This window comes from Symphodus melops, assembly GCF_947650265.1.
Source record: "Symphodus melops genome assembly, chromosome: 1".
NCBI lineage: Eukaryota > Metazoa > Chordata > Actinopteri > Labriformes > Labridae > Symphodus > Symphodus melops.
This window is the reverse complement of record NC_136691.1, coordinates 53,702,581-53,720,523: the sequence shown is the minus strand read 5'-3', so window position 1 is coordinate 53,720,523 and position 17,943 is coordinate 53,702,581. Positions and strand designations below refer to the sequence as shown.

Sequence of the window (17,943 nt, the reverse complement as noted above, 5' to 3'; positions counted from 1 at the left end):
AATGTATATAATCACATGATTACAGTTAGCACAATGCCAAACAAACAGTGTCACTCTTTCAGTTTTAAACTGAGACATTGGCTTTTGAGGTCACCTCACATAGGTATTGAACTGTGTTGATTGTAGCCTAACTAAGTGGCCTATTTGCACCATTTAAATTGGGACATCCCAGTGAGTCAGTGCTTAATTGCATGTAACATATTTGTTTGAATCCAGATCATGAAGTTAAAAAGCAGTATCTTTTTCTGACTTTAACTATACCAAGCAGGCAAAAATATCAGGGCCACAATGTAGCCCAGAGGCTAACCACAATATATGGAAAGGAGACGTTTAATTGCGCTTGTAGAATTAATCGTAGCTGTCCGGGGAGGTGTCTAATGTGTGTCTAACGTGTCCCAGATTTCCAGCTTTGGGAGCCATTTCAACCTGTGTCTGTAATGAAGGTCAACAAATTAGCGCTCTAGAGGGACACACTGCCACTGGTCGGTAACATTTTAACCTGTCATGTGTTGTTCAGTTTAACCTTGTTTAAAGTCGAGATTCAGCTTTACACAAACACCAGTAAGAAGTGATAAAAACTGATTAGGCCCTATAAAAGGTTTTCTTTAACCAAACAGAATCCAATGTGAATTTGCAATATGATATTTTGTTGGTTGAGATTTTGTGTAATTCAACTTAATCTTAATCCTGCAGCCTACTGTGGCATCGTGCAGCACAAATATAGAAGTAATATGCTGAGACATTCTTTACACTGTACAAGAACAACAGAGTTGGCACTTATTTAGTTCTGTATTAATGTATATAATACTATCACATGAATGAATGCAGCAGTGGTTAACCTGTTGAAGGCTCGTGATGCTGCTCAGAGGGCCATGTGGCCTACAGAAAAGCCCGGTCCAAACTGAGGAGAGGCATCAGAGAGGCGAAGGAGCACTTCAACCGCTCAGGGCATCAAGACAATCACAGGCTAAGCAGGATACAACAGCAGCCCTGCACCTACTGCCAACTCACCCCTCCCTGAAGCCCTGAACAAAGCCACTGTCCCAGATGGAGTACCATGCAGGATGGGTCCTGAAACACTGGACATTATTTGTGTTGCAAGTATTAAATAGTACATAAATACATATGATCACAAGATATTATGTATTTACATTAAATATTCAATTTTTTTTTAATAACAATATTTGACATTTATGTATTTATGTACTAGATCCATCAATACATGAATACATTGTTTTACACATAAGGTTTATCTACCTTTGGTCCTTGCTTTAAATCAATAGGACAACAGGCTTTTATTTCGAAGGAGAAAAAGCTCTCGGTTACTTCCTGCCCCTTGTCACGTGACGTCACCCTCGCCTAGAAACGAGAAAGCGTCGCTACGGAGAGAGGGATGGGTCCGCTGAGTTAAAAAAAAGAAAAAAAAGAAGACACTTGTGTGCACTTTCAAGCCCCCCGTGTGTGTTTGGACGACTTTCTATCATGGCATTTTGTTGGACATACATGTCGGTTGTTTCGGAGACGACTCTATTGTATTTTTTTGGAGGTTTTTTTCTCTTTTCTCTGACATACACCTCGACATGACGGATAAAGATTAGTTAGCATGCTACTGAGCTAGCACCGCCTCAGCGTCACACACCTGCCAGTGACAGGTAAGAAATCTGTCCTCACTTTATCCCCCCCTAAAAAAAACCCAAAAAAACAAACAAACAAACTGCATATTTGTTGTTCAGGACAGTAATGACGGTTAAAAATTGTTTTGCGAGTTGTGTAATGATCGCCAACTCAGTTCATAACAGGTGTTTTCAAGCGACTAATTACTTGTGACAGTAATGATGAGGCTCTAATAGGATTTGAACCCTCTCCTTCCCGTCTCATTTGTTTGAGAAGTACGCTTGGATAATGAGGGGGGAGCTTAAGCGTGTGTGTATGTGTGTATGTGTGTGTGTGTGTCTGTGCGCGTGTGCATGCGCGTGCGCGTGTAACAGAGAAAGTGGTGTTAGCGTGAGGACGTGTGCTTTAATCTCTCTGAAGACTGTGTTGTCTTATTGCTCTTATGCAAGGCATTTCTTCGTCTTTGCATGAGCCTTTAATTGGGATGTTTACCAAACAGTGCGAAACACAATTAATGTCAGGGAATGGAAAAATGTTATAACATAATAATCCTGACCATTTACTTTGAATTGATACTTTTCAGAGGATAAATCCTTTTGCTGTAATTACATCTCATTTAGTTCTGCTCATAAATGTCTCATGTAATCAGGATAAAATATTGTGACAAGTGATGTCAATCTTTTATCAATTTTACACATGAATGGAAGACTTCATGCTTTAATGTAAGAGCATGTTAGTTTCTTTAAATTTACAACAGACGCACTGAAAGGTGAAGATTGAGATTATTTTATTGTCGTTTCATATCCCTAAGTGCAAGTTTATGAACAAAAATCCTTCATTTTAATTTTCTTTGAAAGAGTGTGTGCTGTCTGTGTGCACTCTTTCAAACACTGCTGTAATAAGGAGGCTTTCAAAACTATCGAAGATTGTATTTGTGTATTTATTTTTGGAGAAGGGGTAGTAAGAGATGAGTCAGTTATCCTCTCTAATTTAGGCTTCACAATGTCTTGTTTTCACCAAGTCCCTCCAGCCATCAGGCTGGACAACAGCAGGAGCTAGTCTGTATTTATATATTTATATATATATATATATATATATAGTATACAATGTTATTACTTTATTACATTATACTCCTATATTCTCATAACTATATACTCTTGTCAAACTGCACTATATTTATTATACTTATAACTTATAACTGTAAATACTGTTTACTTAACCTTTTGATCGCAAAGGTCACTTTAAATTCTTCACTGGTCACTTTAACATGCTATTCACTACACACACTCACTACAGTATTATCCTGTTGAGTCCACCACACAATAGTCCCCCTCCCCCCCTTACTACCTGGAATTGTATTTATGTTTATGTTATTATTTTTAACTCAGTTTTTGACTTTTTTTTAACTTTTGAGTTCTTGTTTTGATTCTGCACTGCTGCTGCTGTAACACCTGAATTTCCCCATTGGGGATCAATAAAGTAATATCCTATCCTATCCTATCCTAAGTAGTCGAGGCATCTGTTTTCTGTTTTTGTGTGATTATTATTATTATTTTTTTTTGTTTGCTTCATTTCTTGATTTTTACTAAACACCTAACAAACGGTTCAGACAGTGAAAGGCCGGAGAGGAAGATGAAATCTTCACATTATTAAAAAAAACAAAGACAATAAAGTGAAGAGTAAATGAGTTACAGTGAAGTACGATCATCTGTGGCTCCTCAGAGGCCCCTGTAAAACCTCCTGTGGTCCCCTGTGGTCGAAGATGATCTGACTCTATAACCAGCTGGAGATCAATAAAGGATTCTTTCATCTTATTTTAAGATTATTTTATTGGAGGAGGAAGAGGCAAAGTTTTCAAAGACATTCACTTCCAGTGTCTTTGTTTCTCTTTATTTGAAGGCGTGTCACAGAGAAGGTGTCCGTTGTTTTGCACGGTGCATTGCCTGAACTCCAGCTCCCTCCATTCAGAGATTATTATTTTTTAAAGATGAATAATCAGCCTCTTGCTCTGCTTTTGTTTTTGGTCCTGGTTTTAATCGTATTTCTCGCTGTGTGTCGATGTGGCTGCAGGTTCCTGGCAGAAATGGGCAAACTACAGAGCAAGTTTCGCAAGAGGTCTGACCTCTACAGGTGAGATGTGTACATCAGTGCAACCGCTTGTGTTTACCTGCGTTAATAAGTATAACCGAGGGAGAGTTGGATCCCCGTAAATACACACTTCTGCTTTTGGAAACATCTTCTCAGACACTTAATAAGTTGCATTGGGAGGAGAATCTCAGGTTTTGGGTACAAGAAGGTGACATGTAATACTAATCTATCTGGGAGGTGTCATTAGAGTTATCCTTGGCAGCTTTTATTAATGAACACAGATATTCAAATATTTTAAACAAGGCTAATGACTGAATGTGTTTCATTTGAAGCTTTCCTCACCCTCGCTGTGTTTTTTGTGTGTTCAGGGCATCTCAGGGGGAGAAGACAGATAGCATGTTTGATAGTCAGGTGGTGCAGTATGAACCTGCACACCAAGGCTCTGTCAACACGGTCACCAATCTCAGCCCGGATCTTTGTGTTTCCGGTGGGAGTGACCAGGTACGCTGGTTTTTATTCACAGCTGATGACGGTTTTATTTAGCTGATGTTTCCTCCTCTGTTCACAGTAGATGACATCATGTAATGAATTAGAAACCCGCACTGGTTTGTAGATAATTAATCTCGATCGCCTGGTGAAACATGAAAGAAAAAAAATTGTTTTGCATGAAAGAAAAAGCGGACAAATCGTGTTAGACAGAACAAAAAGCTAAACAAGTTAAATAAGATTGTCAAATTCTGTGGAAGAAAACGTGTGTGTGTGTGTGTGTGTGTGTGTGTGTGTGTGTGTGTGTGTGTGTGTGTGTGTGTGTGTGTGTGTGTGTGTGTGTGTGTGTGTGTGTGTGTGTGTGTGTGTGTGTGTGTGTGTGTGTGTGTGTGTGTGTGTGTGTGTGTGTGTGTGTGTGTGTGTGTGTGTGTGTGTGTGTGTGTGTGTGTGTGTGTGTGTGTGTGTGTGTGTGTGTGTGTGTGTGTGTGTGTGTTTGCTCCCGTAGGCTGTGGTTTTGTATGACTGGAAACAAGGCCGGCTGTGTCAGTCCTTCCAAGGTCACAACCGAGAGGTTACCAAGGTAACATAAATACTCCCTGTACACAAATCGATAAAGGTGTGGCTGCGTTTGACGCATCGTTTAGCGTTTGTCTCCCTCTGACTCCGCCCCCCGCCCCCCGTGTTCTCCAGGTGGTGTGTTATCCAGGTAGTACATGGATCTTCAGTGCCTCACGGGACAAAACCGTACTGATGTGGGACCTGAACCAGGGGGACGATCCTATTCAAGAATTTTGTGGTCATGAGTTAGTGGTTAATGGATTAGCTGTCAGTCCAGGTACACACACACACACACACACACACACACACACACTCTTTGTTGTTTTGATCTTTTTATTTCAATGGACTTAAAGAGCTTCTCTGTTCAGAGTGATCCTGGAACTTTGTGCACTTGACATGCGCTCCTGACTTGTTCTTTGGTTCCCAGATGGGAGGAAGCTGTGTACGGGGTCTCGTGATAACTGGATGTGCTTGTGGGATATCGAGTCTGCCAAATGTGAACAGAGAAACAACATCTCTCGAAACCTGGTGAGAATGACTTCATGCTTTTTTTTTTTTTTTTTTTTTTCTCTCTCCCCTCTTTGTGCACAGAACCTTAAATGACTGAACATGTAATAAGAGTGATGAAATGAATGATCCGTTTCATCTGACAGTCTGACTCGAGATTATAATGTTCCACTCTGACCAGGTCACTCATGTCTGTTGGGTGCCAGGAAGCTCCTCCGTTGTCCAAACCTCTGAAGATAAGACCATAAGGTAAAAACATTTAATACATCATTAATACCCAATTAATGATTCGATATCGATTTAATAATACACACAGATATTGTGTGCCTTGTGATATTTGTTAAATAATTATGTTTGTAAAGGTTTAGAACAAACGGACTCAAACATGTATTTCATCTTTGCATTATTTTTATAATAATTAAAGACAGTACAGTATGATATGAACTGTGCCTGACCTTAATTTACATCACCCACAGTGCCCTCTGGTGGAGAGGGGCGGTATTACAAAAAAAGAAAATCGATCTCAGGATTTCCCTGAATTGATTATTGAATTGGGAAAATAATAATTGCAATACAATAATGAATTGCTTTTTTTTTTTTTTTAAACATGCAGCTTGTTTGTGGCAGAGTGACAAACTCTGTGTCGACTCCTCTTCTTAGAAACATTGAAAAAACAAAACAAGTTGCATGATAGATAGATAGATACTTTATTGATCCCGAGGGAAATTCAGGTACGATGCAGCAGTTTTTTTCTACAAAGATGAGGCAAATATTTTTTTTTGTTCAGCATGCAGGGTCATTACGACAACTAGTATTAATATCAAAGAGACATGGAGACGTCGTTTACTACTCGTATTAACATCCCTCCTGGGTGGTCAGCTTTAAACATCAACACGTGAATACAAACACACTTAGAGCCTGATCATTAGAATTTAAAAAAACAGGAAATGATGACACAAAAATATAAGGCCAAAAGCTATAGCGGTAGGTCGAGGGCAGAGGCTGCACTCTGTCACACAAACAATGCACAAGCTGCAGAGCGGGAGCGCATGACGGCAGACTGAAGCCATGACGCTAAACCTCGTTTGATCCTGCGAAGCGTGGCGTTCCTGGTGTCTCAGTTCTGCAACTTCATCTTTGAATTGGAATGACAGCACAGCAGACTGGGATCTTTGTTGACTCTTTCCGGAAGTCGATCGCCCAGGAGCGATGCACGGGCATTGCACAAGCTGCCGAGCGGGAGCGCATGATTACACACTGACGGGATGTAAAACCTCGTTTGACCCTACAGAGCGTGGCGTTCCTGGTGTTCCAGTTCTGCACCTCATCTTTGAATTGAAGTGACATGACGGCTGAATTGGGTTGAAATATGTTGGACTGGAAATTTGTCTCACTTAATCTCCAAAACTTTCATACTGTCATGTTATGTATTTATGAAAATCTCTGAAATCCCAAAAAAACCCGTCAGACTGGCAGGTTTTTCTATGCCAAGACTTTTAAATGAGTTTCTGCAACTTCACTCGCAAAGTGTTGTACTCGAGCGCTGGGAGTATTACAATGAACATTTATGAACTAAGTGGCTGCTGTGGTGGAATTGAACAGATTCTGTGTAATCACTTTATCTTCGTGTGTGGACAGCGAGGATCAAAGTGTTGAAGATGAGAAAACGTGGAGTGAGTGTATTTCTAGGACGCTGTGTTTGTGTTTGCACAGGGTGTGGGACAGTCGTGCGTGGCAGGTGACCAACACTTTTCCAGCCAAGCAGTACATCCAGACCCACTGTGACGTCTCTCCCAATGGAAACTACCTGGTGTCCAGCAGCAACGGCTTCGGAGGCCAAGGCTGCGAAGCCACGGTGAGAGTCCGTTTCAGAGAGGAGGTGGAGCAAACTCTCAGTCTAACTCTGAGCTGATTTACCCTCAGGTGGGACAGATCACCTGGCAACAAGTGATCCTTGTACATTTAACCATCTTGGAAAATAGCCGAGATCTTTACGGCGATATGAACAGGTTTGAATAAGGATGAAAAAGTAAAACTGCTGCAGCTCAAAGCAGAGAGAGAAGGAGAAAACAGCTGCTCGCATCAGCACGGACTGAAGGCTTTTCATTTCATATTTATTCAGAAAAAAAATTTAAAAACATAAATCAATAAAAAATATAAAAGTGGCGGCTGTGACTCAGTGGGTAGAGTCATCGTCTCTCAAACTGGAAGGTTGAGGGTTCGATTCCCCAGCTCCAGCAAGCAACATGTGTCCTTGGGCACCCCCTGCTCCGTCAGGGTGTATACAGGTCGCTGCTCCTGTGGTCAACCGCCTGGTGTGCTAATTGCCCCATAGGGATAAAAAAATAAAATAAAAAACAATATCACAGGTCCAAACTGGTGGAATGGTGTTGAACCTCAAATTCATCCTCATGAAGATTCAATCCAGCAGAAGGAAATCGACTTTAAAACCCCTTATAATGAACCATGAGAAATAACTGGGCTCATGGTATTTGAATCATATGAGATATATTAAAGAGTGTGAGTGAACTTCATTCAGTGTCTGTGTGAACGTGCGTGAGGCAACATAAAGCTGTGTTCACACACCCTGTGAGAGTGACATAAAGTATTCAGTCAAGCTGGATCTTCATTCAGACAAACGGTGACTCTTCACTCACACGGCGTGAGGACACTCGGGGTTCATGGTAGAAAAGCTGATTCTGAGCAGGTTGGGTTCACAGACTCGGTTACCATGGTAACGGACTGAGCTAAAGTGACCTCCCTCTCTGGAACAGGCCTGAGTTTACCCCTCTCTCTCGGGTTTGCTGGAACAGAAAGCGCAGAGTGTGAACCGACTGGCCCGGAGGTGTCGGAGTGGTTGCCGTGTTGTCGTCGTGTCGCTGTGCAGATGGTTCGTGGATTAGGCTGTCCGCATGGCGTCTGTTCTATTTTAAGAGCTCTACGTCTCCTTAAAGTCCGATATCTGTTTTCATCTTTTAATCCCCTTTGTCATGAAGTTCTCCTGGTTATCCCTGAACGCATCAAGTACATGTTGTTGGGTTAGGGTTTGTAGGTTTGTAGTTTCTTAAGGTGTGCGATGGTGTGTTTTAGTTTAGATCACATCATGTGTCGTCATATCGAGTAGGGAGATAAATCTCACTACTCTACATGATTAATGAAGTTCACTGGAGAGGAAGTGGGCGTGGTTTCTGAATGGTTAGATGACCGTTCAAATATTTCATTTCATTTATTTAATTCGAAGCAGCATACTTCTTTTTCACGTTGGCCTGTACAAAGAAGAAAATGTATTTAAAGCCGTTTGTACGAGGAAAAAAATTTATATATTACGTACTTAAATACATTTATAGACAAACCGTCAAACATCCTACTTATATTAGTGATATTGTTGAGATGACGTTTTCAGTGTCTGCTGACAGTTGTCATTGGCTCTTAGCTGAGAGCGGTGTTTGTGTTTTCTAGCTGTGGGACCTGCGTCAGCCCGGCTGTAAAGTGGTGGAGTACAGAGGTCACATCCAGACCACGGCCTGCTGCGTGTTCCTGCCCACGCCTCCGGCTGGCACAGCTCAGGTAGCAACATCGTCCCACGACGGATCCATCAAAGTCTGGGATCAGAACTCGGCAGGTAACGAGGACTCACAAATGAAGCCGTTTGATTTGCTGAGACGCACACTGGGCTTTGTTCACACTCCTTTTGTCCTCCCTTCAGTCTGTTTAGGGACGTTGGCTCTGGATGGCGCCGGTCCTCTGGTTGCTCTCGCTCCCACTGACTCCACCGGTCTGCTCTGTGCCAGCTTCAGCGCCGGCCTCCACCACATCCAGCTGGGCCAGGGATCCAACCAGGCTCCTCAGGGTTCTGGAGCAGGTTCGGGTGGAGCTGGCGGCCTGGACATAAAAGTTTTGGCTCGATTCTGACCCTTTTGCAAGAAGAGCCTGGTGCAACTTGTTCTCCTTCAACGTGAACATCCAGGGACTCAACAAGCAGCAGATAAGACAGATAAGAAGCCTGTCACTTGTTCAAAACTCATTTGTGCGACGAGAGCGCCGTACAGTGAAGAACGTCTGCAGAGAGCGGTTAGAAGAGCACAGGAGGAAAACCCATCATGGCCGCTCTCCTCGTCTGTAGAAAATACATTATTGCACATTTCTGTAACTCATTTACCCATGACGCTCACAACGAGAGATTTTCTGTCGGAAAAAGGTTGCCGTTGGTGTCTCAGGCATGACGCTGCTGCGGTATGAAAGTCGTCATCCGCGACCTCTCGCTCACTGTGAATTTTTTCTGAATGTAACCTTGCTGCTTTCCCCGCGTCAACTCGCCCTGAATTCTCGCAGAATTTTTGGGGATGTGGCAGGATAAAGTCTTGACGCTCACCCTGAAAACTTGCTTGGACTGCAGCCTTTCTGGATCAAGGTGTTTTCTTTGTATTTGGACGCACTCTTAGAGCTAAAAAAAAAAAAAGGAAAAAAAAGAGATGTGGTCAGATGTTACTTATCATACAGTGTGTTCTAAGACTTCCTGGTTAAATTGAATAGGTGCAGTCAGACTGGCACTGTTTGTCAAAGACTTCTTTAAAAGATGTTTTCATGGTTTAAACAGAAGACGAGTGAGGGAGCGGTGTGTGCGTTCATATTACTGTGACGTCATTTCTACCCACTCGGCCTGCACGGACCGTGCCCCAGTTTCTGATTTGGAGTTCCGACTCGAACTCGGCACTTTTCCGAGTCGGAGGTTGTTTTTTCCCCCCCCCCCCATGAGTTCTTCGTACAATGGCACGCAGCATAATAGTGACGTACACAGTTTAGTTGCAGGTAGCTTTAACCTGTCACGTGTTAGACCAAGTGCACAACATGACACACTTTTAAAGTTAGAATTTAATAGTTTACGTTTTTTAAAAGGTACAGCTTGTTTTGATTTTAAAGTGAAGCTTAAGCCGAGTACCCATGTCCAATATATTTCAATTTGAAACATACTATGCAAATGGAATATTTCCCTTTTTAATGAAATATTGGTACGTTGTTAAAAATAAAATGGAATAAAAAGTACATGATTTACTTGCTTGTAATTAGTTATTTCAGATTTTTCCACTAAGTTGTTTTTGTTGTCAGAAAATCCAAAATCATGAGATATGAAGCACCAGTGACGAATGAATTTAGCATTTAATTCCTCCACCATCTGAATGTTTTCAGAAGTTTTTATTTGAATCTAATGTTTGAACTCTTTCTGCTCTTGGAGGACGAGTTTGAATATTAAAAAAAAAAAAAAGATGTATTTACGCAACAAGAGTTATGAAACCCGAAGCGGACATGCAGCTAAATATTTGATGTACTCCAAGTAAGGTTTTCTTGTTTCTCTCACTATCTGGAGGTCTATAACTTCTTGACATCTCTCCATAACAACACGTGTTGTTTTTCATTTCATTTCAACCAGAATCTTAAAAAAGTGGGTCTGGTGAATTTAACCGTTAATAATTCTGAATACGTCCAACATAAATCACAGACAGGATATAAAACATGCAGGATGTCATCAATGCCTCAACAAAAAGGTCAGAGACAGTTTCGTACTGTGGTATTTAATTTATTTCAATCTGGACCTCATTTTCACTTCAACCACAGAAAAAAAAAAAGAAACACTAAAGTCATGGACGGGTGATGATAAAGTCCTCAGACACACACTCATCCTCACTGACCAGTTTGCCGTTTACCACGTCATTAAAAAATGTGGAAACTGATGACGTAAAAAAAAACCAAATCTACATCTACTCAAGATTCAACAGATAGAAAAACATTGAAAACATAATTGGCACAGCATGTTCTGAAAAAGTAGGCTACATGAAACATGAGAGGAAGGAGCAGACAGTACTCAGGATTTTTAAGTCTCAACAGAGAAAACATCTTTTTACACCGTTAATCATCCAGGTGCTGATGGACTGTCGAATGAGAGCTGCTGTCCATCCTATTTAAACCTTCAGTACTTTTTAAACCACACGGAGCAGTAGAATAACGGATCTTGTTTTAATGACGTGATATCAAACTAAACAGGTTCAGTCAGCAGTGCAGTCCAGATGATTTGTAACAAATTTCAAACATAATTCTTCACATTCTTCTCTACCTACGCAGTCAAAGACATGGATACAATTCAACACAACGTTATAGGCATTTTTTTAACATAGCATGCAAGAACCGCCCGGATTACTGTGGCCAATAAACCCCGGGGCGTGTTTGGCGAAATCTCCAGAAACGAGCGACACACACGTGACGAACTCAAATATTGCGTTTGTCGTCACCACGCCGCGATTTCGAAAGATTACGATGAAAAGCACAATAAAAAGGTCTGATGAGAATATTTGAGAAAGCAGACATGGTACTGAACACATCAAGTAACGGATACAATCGTCGTTTTCTGGACGTGCAGGGAACGTTTCACCGTCAACACGCTGTAAAAAAGCGGGGGGGTAAAAAAACCGCATCTCACGCAGAGACGCTCGTGACTTTGAGTGTTAAATCGTATAAATACTGGTTGATTCTTTGGCCTCTGTAGTGTTGACAACTAAAAGAGCCTTCAACATTTCATCAGACATTGAAAGCAACATTTTCTCCCCTAAGTATCTGCACAAGTCGTCTGAAACATTTCCTCATAGTCCAGAAGCTTTAAACTGAAATGTTCTTCTCTGCTACAATATAGTCCCGTCACTCCTCAAATATCTGCACGTGAGTTAAAACGAGCCTGGACACCAAACACACACTCTGCTCTGCTGCAATAAATACTTTAATCATGAGAGCTTGCAGCAGCTCAAAGTTGAAAATATGACTTCAGACATTTATTTTTTTTTTTTTTTTTTAAAGCTTCGGTACTAAGAGATGTTATCGTTTTAAAACACGTGGTATCAAAAGGTATTTAAACTCTTCACAGCCACACAGACTTAAAGCACATGCTCAGTGTTTTGAACGTCGTCCTGTGGGCTGGTCGTACATTTCTCAGCGTCACATGAAACCGTGGAGCTGTGTCATTAAACGTCGGACAGAGCCGGATGGGATGAGACAGCCGACCTGATTTAATCTAAAAACATAGAGAGACAGACCCGACGCTGAAACAACTCGAATCTTATCACGTTTATTTGTCTCTGCACGCTTAGTGTAAGCGACGCTCGCCTGGTGAGATGAGCCTGAATCGCTTGTAGAAACAAGATAAAGATCTGGTTTCACGAGGCTGGACAAGGACAGCTCCTCTGTGGATTGGCCGTTTTAACCAACTAAAAGTGATTCAGTAACATCTCAGATAGATAGATAGATACTTTATTGATCCCGAGGGATATCCAAGGCAGACAGACGTTTAACCCGATCGCTCAGGTGAACGTAGCTCGTCCAGTGTGTTGAGATATTTTGGCGCAGAAATGAGACAGATAAACTTAAAGACAGAGTTTTAACAGTTCGTCTCCCGTACAGAAAAAAAGATCAAGTATTGACAGCAGTGATCAGACTAAAGAAAGGTGGATCATTTACTCGTGTGTGCAAACATCAGTAGACGTGATATATACCAAATGCAAACTGTACGAGCCACGAGCTTCTCTTAGCAAAAAATCTAATTTATCCAAAGTATCAAAAAGGTGAAGAAATGCAGGATTCACTCTGATGTGCACGTCTTCACTGTCCACTGAGTGAGACGGTGAAGTGACTCAGAGAGCGCGAAACGTGATCTCACTTCACGTCTTCATATCTCTTCCCCCCCCCCCTCATTTCCAGATCTGTGTGGGTTTGAGTCCCTGAGATATCGCTGCGTATCCACATTTCCTTCCAGGCTGATGGTACCTTTTATTCCACACACACACACACACATACACACAAACAAACAGGTCATCCAGATGTGTTAACACACACACAAGCACACGATGAAAAAGAGGTCCGGATGTCAAACTATCACCACTACTGAAGGATGAATTACTGGAACAAACTCGATCTACATGATTGGAACATTTTGGATGGATCATGGAATAAATAAATCTTACAATGAGCAACTATCTAACATCTCGAGGATTTTTTTTTTTACATAATGACAAATACAATGTTTGTGTCCCCTGCATCTTTTACCCATCCCCATCTTTCATCTTAAATAATTTCAATACGGAGGGAAAATAAAAAAACAACTATGTACGAATGAACCAGTGCAGCGATCAGAGCCTCCCGGGTTAGAAATCATCGAAGAATCACAGAAGATGCTTTAAAATACGCTCTGACAATTCTTATCAGAACGTCAGAAAATTCAAGTCCTGACTTTGGAGTTTCTCGTTAAAGTAGCCGAGGCGGGCATGAAGAAAAAACCCCGGACATCTCTCAGATGACTTCACTGATGTAGCAGAAAGCTTTCAAAGCCGCGAGAAGAGAAAAAAAAAGAAAAGATGAACCGTTGATTTGTGTGAGCTCCGAGAGAACCGTCCACACCTGTGAGGATTTTTGTTTCCGGTTTTCTGTAACTAAAATCAACTAAAGCAGTTTAAAAATCCTGTTTGGTCGAGATGGAAACACCCAGTGGTCGTTGTTGCTGCAGATCCCTCCCTCCCCCTTCATCCCGGGCGCCACCTACTGCTCGCCGCCGTGTTCCAGGCTGTCAATGACGCGGCTCAGCCGGATGTTAAGCAGCCGGATCTGAGTGTCCAGGTGGTCGATCTTCTCCTCGAGTGAACCCGCGCCGCCTCCCCGACGCCAGTACGCTCCCACGGGCCCCGTCATGAAGTACACGGCCATGATGAAGCACAGCGGCAGCACGGCGCGCTCGGGGTCGCCCTCGAACTTCTGCAGGATGTAGAGGCAGGACAGCGCCAAGAGCAGGAAGCGCGCCAGCCAGAAGAAGCGGCCGAAGACGGCGTGCAGCAGGTAAAAGAAACCCCCCAGGAACATGGAGAGGAACCAGTAGGCCAGCAGGACCGCGGCGACCAGAAGCAGGGCGCGCGCCGGGGAGTTGGTGAGGGACGTGGGGCTGAAGTAGTGGCTGAGGTTCGAGGCTACACGAGAAGAACGAGAGAGAGGAAGGAAAGACATGAAAAATAAAGAAAAAGGACATTCTTGAATCTTAATCCAACAACATGTCTGTCCTGAGAGACTTCCCACTTACAGTCAATTCCCATCACATCCAGCAAGTCAGACCAGATCTTCCAGATGGTGTCCATAAAAGAGTCCACGCCATGAACAAACCTCTCCGTGGTTTTGGAAAAAAACTGGAAGAAAAGAAGAATGCAGAGAGAAAGAGTGAGACGTCGCTCTTTATGTATTATTAATAAACACATGTTACATTAAAGTGAAAATAAACCTGTCAAGAAAAAAACATATTTGAAGAAACACTTTTCATCAGCAGCACCTCAGACCTGATGTTCCCAAAAATGGAGCTCACAAATAAATATTCTAAATGATTTAAAACTTCATATTTTACCCGTTATGGTAAAATATATTTAAAAAAAGGAGTTTCATGCTGTTCAGTTGAGAGCGTTTAAAGAGCGCAACCGTCTTCTGACATGTAAACTAACCAACATCATACCTGATCACATCTCTACATCACACTGAGCGACGAGTTAAAAAAGCCACTCGCGTGTGTTTTACTCTTTACTATAACGAATGATCACATCTCAAGTACAGGCGTCTTTAACACCTGATATGTCTGAGCTGCTCACAGGATCATGTGGAGGTCTGACAGTCAATCAAAGCCAGGAAGAGGAGGCCTTCAGTTCCCATCCATCACTGCTATCTCTCCTTTAAAAGTTCATCTGTGTGGCTCTTCATTGTATGTGCAGTGTGTGTTTCTAAATGGTCATTTTACATGTTCTTGTTTGTGAGACGTCTCTGTGAGTGATGAGGTTGATTTCTGTATTTAACTCATGATTGATGAAGTAACTGGAGTTTCTTGTATTCATCCTCACGCTGTCATGAAATATACTTTTTATAAATGAGCTTCTATTTTATTTTATCCACGGTGCTCACATCTGTTTAGCTGTGAAGCATTAATGAAACATGTATTTAATAAATCCCCTCACTAAACACCTGCACAGGAAGTCAGCATTAATTAAAAAGGTAAACCAAACGCAGACTATCCATTCAGACATTCCTCAAGGACGTGTCTTCTCGTCCTCTGACAGCAGCCTTGAATAACCTCTGCTGGTTTGAATTGGCGGCTGCACACAGGAACTAACATCAGCTTTTAAAACACAGGAAGTGCAGCTGGACCAATGAGACCACAGCACACGCTAAATGAGTGTTAAACGGAAGAGCAGCGTGTGTGTGTTTTTAAACAATTTATAGAAGTAGTAAACACAAAGAAACACCAGGAAGAAGGAAGCTGACATGATCACATTTAGATGCACCTGCTTTATAGAAGAAGTGCAAATCAATGACAAGTGCACGTTGCACAACAAAAACATCCACTTTTCAGCACATTTTCAATATGCATAAATGTATTGTTTGCGGGAACTGCTGCACCCACCTGACATCGTCGATCATTACAAATGGCATTAATGCTAATTTTTCAAAATGGCATCCGAGAAATTGTTGGCAAGGCCCAGGCGCTGCTAGTTTCCTCTTTTCCGCCTGTCTCTCTCTCCAACACCTGCTCACTCTCTCTGTTATGACCTCGTGTGAATATCTCCAGCACTTACCTTGTACAGCCCTCGGATGTTGTCCTCCCCGCACACATTGCTCAGGGTCTGGTAGATGCCATTGGCGGCTCGTCGGAAGCTGTTCTGGGTGCTGCTGGTCCTGCTGCTCCTCGCCGCTTCGCTTGCGCACAGCAGGAACGCGGATAGCACCAAGAAAAACACGAAAATCCTGATTCCCTTCATGCTGCACACGCCTCGAGTGTTCACACACGGATGTGGATATAAATGGTGAACTGAATAACAAAGTAAAAACAGGTAGTTAGCTGCCTAAAGTGACACCTTCCTGGAGGTGGGGGATGCTGCGCTGCTGACTGTGATGACCGTGTTACATTCAATTACGCGTCGGACAACTTAGTTCCGGCTCTCTGTAACGGCTTGTGGTGCTTTTGGGACAACATTGGGGGTCATGTGTATGTGAGACACACTGGTAATAGATGACTGCTAATTTAACCCTAAACGACTAAACTTTTTTATTTTAAATTGTATTATTTTAAAAGATATAGCCGGTTTGGTTTGTGAGTCTGAAACATATTAATATGTAACGTAACACAATTGTATAAGTATACAACATGAGTATTCATTTGTTCATTGTATTGTTTTTTAAAAATAATTTATATCATATTGTCACATATTCACTTTACATGCACTCTGAGTATATTTATGAACACTGTCAGATTTGTTCTGCACCACTCTTACATAGCACCTTTTGTCCATGTTGTGTTTTTTATATTCTAAATTTTTATATTTTATATATTTCTAATTGCTCCTTTTATTTAATTATTTACGTGCTTGCTAGTTCTCTTTTTTCCCCCCCTTTCCTTAATTTTTTTAGCACCAATACACCAAGACAAATTCCTTGCATGCATTTACTTGTCGACTGTAATGTGTCTCTGACATTTCCGACGGTCAGTAAAGGTATCAGCAGTCTCCAAGTAAATTTGAGGTAGCATAAACCGGTCTGAAGGCTGCTGCTGCCATCTACTGGTCAAGAAGTGTCATTACTGCTTTAAAATGAATTAAGTGAAATTGAATGTGTCTTGATCAATGCCCATAAGATACAGCGAACTACCAATTTCGATAAACCTTATTTTCTTTCTAACTCTTGTCTTTTTTGACACAGAAAAGAACACGTTTCATGCCAAATGTTTCATCCTTGTGTTTGAGTCATCATTATTTGGAATAATGTATAAATGAAAAAAGGGTTTCTAATCTTGTTTTGAACCAAGATCTCTTAAAAAAGACTATATATCTATATATTTAGATAGATATCTGGAATCTATATATATATATATATATATATCGGAAATACAAGAAAACTAATATATATGGAAAATATTAATTCTCTATATTTTAATTAAAATGTCTAGACGATCTTCTCTTCTGATCATGCTGACTTGTGAAAAGCATAAGAAAAAAACATTGCATTGGCAGTTGTTATTTTCTTCTGTATTTGTATAATTATCATTAATTTTATAATGTGTTATTGGATGAACTTTGTTCTGCCTATTTGGACTAAACAGCTTATGTAAAATCAAAGTTTACAGACCAAATGGTGTGCTTCAGAGATATGACAGATAGTCAAATAAAGATGCAGTTCACTGCTAAGGGAGGCGCTTTTCTTGGACAGCTTTCCCCTGAGTTCTCATTATCCAAATCTTATTCCATGGGAGGCTAATAGTGCAGGTACAAGTAGGTCAAGACTGTAAATAACGATGACAGGAGTGGCGACAACATCATGAAGGCCAAATAATGCAGGAATATTTGTTTTGACAACAGAAACTATAGCAAGCATTTACTTTTTTTTCCCACATGCAGGAACTTGACTGTTCTGCTGTTGTCCTTGGCCCTGTTTAGAAAATATGGATGTTCAAAGTCAGTAGATCTCAACTGGCCTGGCCTCAGGACCCACCACCAACTCCTCTATAAGAAATCACCACCCAAGTTTTGGATATTTTTTAAACAATTAGTTTTGTTTGATGACTATTATAAAACGGGATTTTTAAGGGTGAGTAGAGCTTAGTGTACAGAGGCTGTAGTCCTTGAAGTGTAGGTC

The 17,943-nt window shown here is 41.4% G+C and overlaps 2 protein-coding genes across 2 annotated transcripts; one reads left to right on the top strand and one right to left on the bottom strand.

Annotated features, from left to right (window-relative positions):
- The first annotated feature begins 1,354 nt into the window (after positions 1 to 1,354).
- Positions 1,355 to 9,477, top strand: wdr31 (WD repeat domain 31). Its single transcript, XM_079350964.1, has 10 exons — positions 1,355 to 1,652; positions 3,685 to 3,744; positions 4,071 to 4,203; positions 4,694 to 4,768; positions 4,879 to 5,023; positions 5,174 to 5,274; positions 5,435 to 5,502; positions 6,967 to 7,108; positions 8,713 to 8,875; positions 8,960 to 9,477. Exons 2-10 carry the CDS (start codon positions 3,698 to 3,700, stop codon positions 9,163 to 9,165), a joined length of 1,080 nt encoding a protein of 359 aa, XP_079207090.1. The 5' UTR covers positions 1,355 to 1,652; positions 3,685 to 3,697; the 3' UTR covers positions 9,166 to 9,477.
- A 1,312-nt stretch (positions 9,478 to 10,789) lies between these two features.
- bri3bp (bri3 binding protein) lies at positions 10,790 to 16,270 on the bottom strand. Its single transcript, XM_079355400.1, has 3 exons — positions 15,891 to 16,270; positions 14,360 to 14,462; positions 10,790 to 14,249 (listed from the first exon to the last, which is right to left on the bottom strand). Exons 1-3 carry the CDS (start codon positions 16,071 to 16,073, stop codon positions 13,828 to 13,830), a joined length of 708 nt encoding a protein of 235 aa, XP_079211526.1. The 5' UTR covers positions 16,074 to 16,270; the 3' UTR covers positions 10,790 to 13,827.
- Between the last annotated feature and the right edge of the window lie 1,673 nt (positions 16,271 to 17,943).